The sequence below is a fragment of the Nycticebus coucang genome, chromosome 5 (assembly GCF_027406575.1).
Source record: "Nycticebus coucang isolate mNycCou1 chromosome 5, mNycCou1.pri, whole genome shotgun sequence".
Taxonomy (NCBI): Eukaryota; Metazoa; Chordata; class Mammalia; order Primates; family Lorisidae; genus Nycticebus; species Nycticebus coucang.
In genome coordinates this window covers 52,688,602-52,694,818 of record NC_069784.1, presented here as the reverse complement: position 1 = coordinate 52,694,818, position 6,217 = coordinate 52,688,602, and the positions used below count along the sequence as shown (strand labels likewise).

The following is a 6,217-nucleotide window of genomic DNA, read 5'->3' as shown; positions in this document are numbered from 1 at the left end:
TGACTTTCAAATCTGTTTCTTCCACCCCAACTTGTTTTGAGTTTTCACATCCATACTTCCACATACTTGACATTAACACCTGAATACAACAGGAACACTTCAAACTCATATATCCAAAATAAAACCCATTTCTCTACACTTGCTCCTTTTTGACTCCCTAGATCTATTACTTGAATTATCTACCCAGTTATCTAAACCAGAAATCTCAAATCACTTAACTCTTCTCTGTTATCCTCTAGTCAGTCACTTACTGTTGTGTCACACTTTATAAATTTTCTAATCTGTTTTGTCCATATTTATTGCCTTAGTTCAAGTCCAATCCTTTCTTGCCTCTGGATTGGACCATTGCAATAGCTTCCTAACTGGTCTTTGCCTCTTTTCTTAACATCCTCCACAATACGGTCATACTTTTTTAATAAAATACAGTAGACCCTCTGTAAGTTGACAATTCAAAGAACTGTAACATACAGAGGTGGTCAACATAAAGAATGAGATCAACCGTACTGATATGTACCTGTGGTGCATGACCATTGCTATGAACATAAGATTGACTTAGGGTGTGGTCAATATATGGAGGTGGTCAACTATGGAGGTTGTACTGTACTTATGACTCCTTTGCTTAACCCATCACTTAACTATCTTTACCTTTACCAGCATTTCCTAAAAATTTATATGTGAATCCTTGAGGTTACTTGAGATTTTAAGTAGAAGATAGATAAACTTTTTTTTTATTTTTAATAGTTATGCTTTTATTTGAATTTGTAGTAGAAAAATACTGGCTTTCCATTTATGGAATATTAAAATTTCTTTTTAGTGTGAATTTATGTTTTCTAAAAGTCAGTCTATTTAAAGAAAAATAATAAGCAAAAAATGGTATGGGGACTATTTGCAAATGTTAAAAATAATGAATACTCAAATATCTTAAGCAGAAAAATTTCTTTCATATAGGATAAATTTCAAAATCCTTAGCATGCCAGTTTGATTCTGAATTATATTTCTAAGTTTATTTCCCAGTCATGTAGTGTCAGACAGATAGAATTTCTTGCCATCCTCATATTCACTAATTCAATAAATATTTACCAAATGTCTACTATAAGCAGAGCATTGGGCTAAACTTTGGGGATGTATTTGTAAATAAGCCTGCCTCCCATAAGGATTGCCTTCCAATGGGAAAAACAGACTATAAGTAAATTAAAAGGCAAACAAAGTATTAAAGAATCTGACTTAAGTTCTGTGGAAGAAATAAACAAGAGTGAAGGAGAGGAGGGTAGAGAAGAACCCTTTGGATGACAGTACTATTGAAAACTAAATGATAACCTTGAACCAGAGATGAGAACAGCTGGAGACTGGAGGAAGAGCCTCAGGAACAGAAAGCTACAAAAGCGAGGATGAGAAACAGCGCACACCACAGTTGATGGAAAGCCCAGGGTGAGCTTGATGGGAGGGGGGAAGAATGGTGGTTGAAAGGTTGGACACACAGGTAGAACAGAGTGTGTGAATTTGAATTTTACTCTAAGTGCAACGAAAAGCCAAGGAAAGAGCCAGGTATGGTGGCACATGCCTGTACTCCCAGCTACTCAGAAGGCTGAGGCAGGAGAGACTACTTAAGCCCACTAGTTTGCAGCCATCCTGGGCACCATAGCAAGACCTTATATCTAAAATAAATAAATAAAATTTAAAAACACAAAATGTTGGGTGGCGCCTGTGGCTCAGTCGGTAAGGCGCCGGCCCCATATACCGAGGGTGGCAGGTTCATACCCGGCCCCCGCCAAACTGCAAAAAAAAAAAAAAAAAACACAAAATGTCAAAAGAAGGGATTTTAGTAGGTATGTGAACATTGATTTATTTATTTATTTTTAAGAGACAGAGTCTCACTTTATTACCCTTAGTAGAGTGCTATGGTGTCACAGCTCACAGCAATCTCCAACTCCTGGGCTCAGGTGATTCTCTTGCCTCAGGCTCCCAAGCAGCTGGGACTACAGGCGCCCGCCACAATGCCCAGCTATTTTTTTGTTGCAGTTTGGCTGGGGCCGGGTTTGAACCTGTGACCCTTGGTATATGGGGCAGGTGCCCTACCCACTGAGCCACAGGCACCGCCTGTGAACACTGATTTTTTTTTTTTTTTTGAGACAGAGCCTCAAGCTGTCACCCTGGGTAGAGCACTGTGACTTCACAGCTCACAGCAACCTCCAAATCCTGGGCTCAAGCAATTCTCCTCCCTCCACCTCCCAAGTAGCTGGGACTGCAGGCACCTGCCCCAACGCCCGGCTATTTTTTGGTTGTAGCCATCATTGTTGTTTGGTGGGCCCCAGCTGGATTCCAACCTGCCAGCTCAGGTGTATATGGCTGGCACCTTAGCTGCTTGAGCCACAGGCACCAAGCCGGAACACTGATTTTTAAAATGATCACTCACTACCTATTATGGAGCAGTATCAATACAACTGCTTTGTCTGTAAAACTACTTAGCCTCACGTCCCAGTACAAATGCAAAGCACCCCCTTCCTCTCCATGGTCCTAGAAACTTGGTGACATAACACTTTATGATGACAATTACCATTTCACAATGTAATCTAAAACTTGAGTATTGAAAATGCAATTATTTGTCCTTGTATTGCCAGTATTAACTAAAAAATATAATAATAACAAGGTTTATGCTTTGGAAAAAGGAAAACTTTATTTCTCAGAAAGAATAGGAACTAGTGGGCAGCCACTGCCACAGGTGGGGAAACAGAGCCCAGGCCAGAAGCCAGGCACACTTCCTTCCTCTACCTCAAAGAAGAGACAGTAGGCAACAGGATTTTATACTGAGCGGAATGGTCATATATATATATATACATATTTAACAAGCTATAGGCTTGGCGCCCATAGCTCAGTGAGTAGGGCACTGACCACATACACGGAAGCTGGCAGGTTCAAGCCCAGCCCCGACCTGCTAAAACAGAAATGACAACTGCAACCAAAACATAGCGGGGCATTGTGGCCGGTGCCTGTAGTCCCAGCTACTTGGGAGGCCAAGGCAAAAGAATCGCTTGACCCCAAGAGTTTGAGGTTCCTGTGAGCTGTGACGCCATGGCACTCTACCCAGGGTGACACAGTGAGACTCTGTCTCAAAACAGAAAAACAAACAAAACAAAGCAAACAAACAAAAAAAACAAGCTGTAAAAGGAGCCTTGAATATTTATGAAGGAAAATTATACATATGTAATTGTGCTTTATCTTTCCCATCCCCTCATGGGTGGAAACTTAGTGTTAGGTTGTTTCTGGGGTCCCCTTGGCTGAGAGGGATCCATTCTAGAAGGCTTAAGATTTCATTTTTAACCTACATTAGCAATTCTCCTAATATTAGACACATACATGTATTCAGAACTCTTTGGCTAGGCAGGCGAGGTGGCTCACACCTGTAATCCTAGCACTCTGGAAGGCCAAGGGGGAAGGATCTCTTGAACTCAGGAGTTCAAGATTAGCCTGTGCAAAAGTGCGACACCGTCCCTACGAAAAATAGACCAGGAGGGAGTCTGTAGTCCCAGCTACACCAGATGCTGAGGCAGGACGATCACTTGAGCCCAGGAGTTTGGAGTTGCTGTGAGCTATGACGCCAGGGCCCTATAGCCTGGGCAACACAGTTGAGACTGTCTCAAAAAACAAAAAAATTGTTTAATAAATTAATAAGTGAATCTGCAGTCCACTATTGTTGAACAGGATTTCAGAATTTGGGGCCATTATGGGTTTTCCCTCGACTCCTAGGTTTTCAAACGTGAAACATTTGTACCATCTTTCAAAGAAGGTAAGCCCCTATTTTTTTAAAACTATGATTCTTTTTTTTTAATTCTCAGAAGTAGTGGAGAGAGTTTGGGAGTTTTATTTTATAAAAAGCTGGTATCTGTCTCACCAATCGTATTTCAACAGCAATCAGGTCTGTTAGTTTCCTTAGGAGAAATTCGGTGCTGCAGTATATTCCCGAAGAAGGTTTTTGAACCAGCATTGCTGATCAAACGTCTTTAAAAATCGCTTCTATTAAGATAGGCTGCTCTTCGGAACAGGGTGCAGGCCAAGAAGTTCTGAGAAAAAACTTTTTTCAATTTCCATTTCCTAGTTTGAGATAAAAAGGGATAGAAAGCAACCCTCCGACAAACAAAATACGCCGGGCTTGACTGTTAACAGTACACTCTTTCCCACACTGCCGCAGTTAAAAGAAAGCCATTGACTCCGCCTATCCACTAATTTGACCCTCCTAACGCGGCTGCTTTAACTCTCGACCTACTCAAGATGGCTGCACAAGCACTTCCGGCATCTTTCCGAACTGGCCCCGACTCTACTTGCGTATTTTGGGCGCGCCGCGGGCGGGGCTTGGCGTTAGCCTTTGGTTGGTCAACTTGCCTGTCGACCTTTCCCCTCTGCGACAGTTTCCCGAGATGCCTACTGCCTGAGCGGCGCAGAGGAGTGCTGGAAGGAAGGCAAGATGGCGGATGTGCTGGATCTTCACGAGGCTGGGGGCGAGGATTTCGCCATGGATGAGGATGGGGACGGTGAGGACAGCAGAGGCGGCTGCGGGAAGTGGGGAAGGTGCGAGAGAAGGCTGTAATAGGAAAATATAACTTCTATTCCTGGCAGGGAGGCGGGTAGCCAGGGTGCCGGGAAACCGCGTCTGAGACAAAGTAGAGACTCCGCCCCCTTTGGCAGGCATGGGGGCGGGAACTAGAGGGAATGAGACTGGAGGTGGTGGGGTCCGCTTTCAGATAGTGTCTTGAGAAAGAGACAGTTGTTTAAAATGACTCTTGTCATTGTTATTTTTTTCTCTTCTGGGGCTCCAGAGAGCATTCACAAGCTGAAAGAAAAAGCGAAAAAACGGAAGGGCCGCGGCTTTGGCTCCGGTGAGTGTGGTGAAAATTTGTCGTGCGAATTTGTCGTACGTGAAAACACCAGGCAGACTGGTGTTAGTGGGCGGGAACTACGAGTTTTGGAGGCCCCACCTAACTCGCGAAGAACAATGAGAGAAAGGGGGAGTTTTCAGTGATCTCTTGTATGTTCCTTACAGAGGAGGGGTCCCGAGCGAGGATGCGTGAGGATTATGACAGTGTGGAGCAGGATGGCGATGAACCAGGACCGCAACGCTGTGAGTAAAATGGAATCCATGCGAGAGACCTGTGTAGGGAGTTAGAAACAAGTAAAACTAAACCCAGTAGGAATGGGATCACTGATAGCTTAGCCATCTTGTGATCCTGATGGAAGTTTTTCTCTTATGTGCTCGTACACTCCATCCCCCAACAGCTGTTGAAGGCTGGATTCTCTTTGTCACTGGAGTCCATGAGGAAGCCACTGAAGAAGACATCCACGACAAATTCGCAGAATATGGGGAAATAAAAAACATCCATCTCAATTTGGACAGGCGAACGGGATATCTGAAGGTATCCTAAGTGACACTTAATTGCTTTCCTTTCCCCAATAACCCTTAGCATTGTTAGCTTTGGCATGTTTGATTTGGTTGGTCAGGAGTAAGGGTGAAGTAAAATGACATTGGAAATTGATTTTGTTAGACATAAGGAAGAGACAGAAATAGACAGGTTTTATATATATAAGAGATACATGCTGTACATTCATTGTTTAAAGTTTATAAGTTTTTCTATTTTAAGTGAGTTGAGATTTGAGGAAGAGGATACTTGGTGATGCTTGGTGAAAGAGGAGGGTTTTGATACTTCTCTTTTTGTTTGCCCCAGGGGTATACTCTAGTTGAGTATGAAACATACAAGGAAGCCCAGGCTGCTATGGAGGGACTTAATGGCCAGGATTTGATGGGACAGCCAATCAGTGTTGACTGGTGTTTTGTTCGTGGTCCACCTAAGGGCAAGAGGAGGTAATGTGGAGAGGGCAAACACTGTCTTGGTAAAGGGTGTATGAACAAAACAGAACAAGGACATTGTATTATATCCTTCTGATGGAGTCCTTTCCTTTTTATTTCCTGTAGAGGTGGCCGGAGACGCAGCAGGAGTCCAGACCGGAGACGTCGCTGACAGGTCCTCTTGTCCAGGTGTTCTCTCCAAGATTCCATTTGACCATGCAACCTTGGAGAAATAAGGCTGGGATGGAACTGGCTGTGTTTATATTTAATCTCTTACCCTACCTGCTTAGTAGTTTTTTTTTTTGTTTTTTTTTTTGAGTTACGAATAAATGTTCCATTTTTGTTTTCTACATTTTAAAATTTCTTTTTTGTTCTGCAATT

The 6,217-nt window shown here is 43.0% G+C and overlaps 1 protein-coding gene across 1 annotated transcript; it reads left to right on the top strand.

The window, feature by feature from the left end:
• The first annotated feature begins 4,357 nt into the window (after positions 1–4,357).
• RBM8A (RNA binding motif protein 8A) lies at positions 4,358–6,186 on the top strand. Its single transcript, XM_053591795.1, has 6 exons — positions 4,358–4,526; positions 4,812–4,871; positions 5,036–5,113; positions 5,269–5,405; positions 5,715–5,851; positions 5,963–6,186. Exons 1-6 carry the CDS (start codon positions 4,460–4,462, stop codon positions 6,006–6,008), a joined length of 525 nt encoding a protein of 174 aa, XP_053447770.1. The 5' UTR covers positions 4,358–4,459; the 3' UTR covers positions 6,009–6,186.
• The last annotated feature ends 31 nt before the right edge of the window (positions 6,187–6,217 follow it).

Bases quoted from the DNA above. Each gene is read 5' to 3' on its own strand.
- RBM8A (XM_053591795.1), top strand. From the start codon at position 4,460: ATGGCGGATGTGCTGGATCTTCACGAGGCTGGGGGCGAGGATTTCGCC. The intron at 5,114-5,268 runs GTGAGTAAAATG...ATCCCCCAACAG, and splicing joins TGAACCAGGACCGCAACGCT to CTGTTGAAGGCTGGATTCTC. The intron at 5,852-5,962 runs GTAATGTGGAGA...TATTTCCTGTAG, and splicing joins CCACCTAAGGGCAAGAGGAG to AGGTGGCCGGAGACGCAGCA.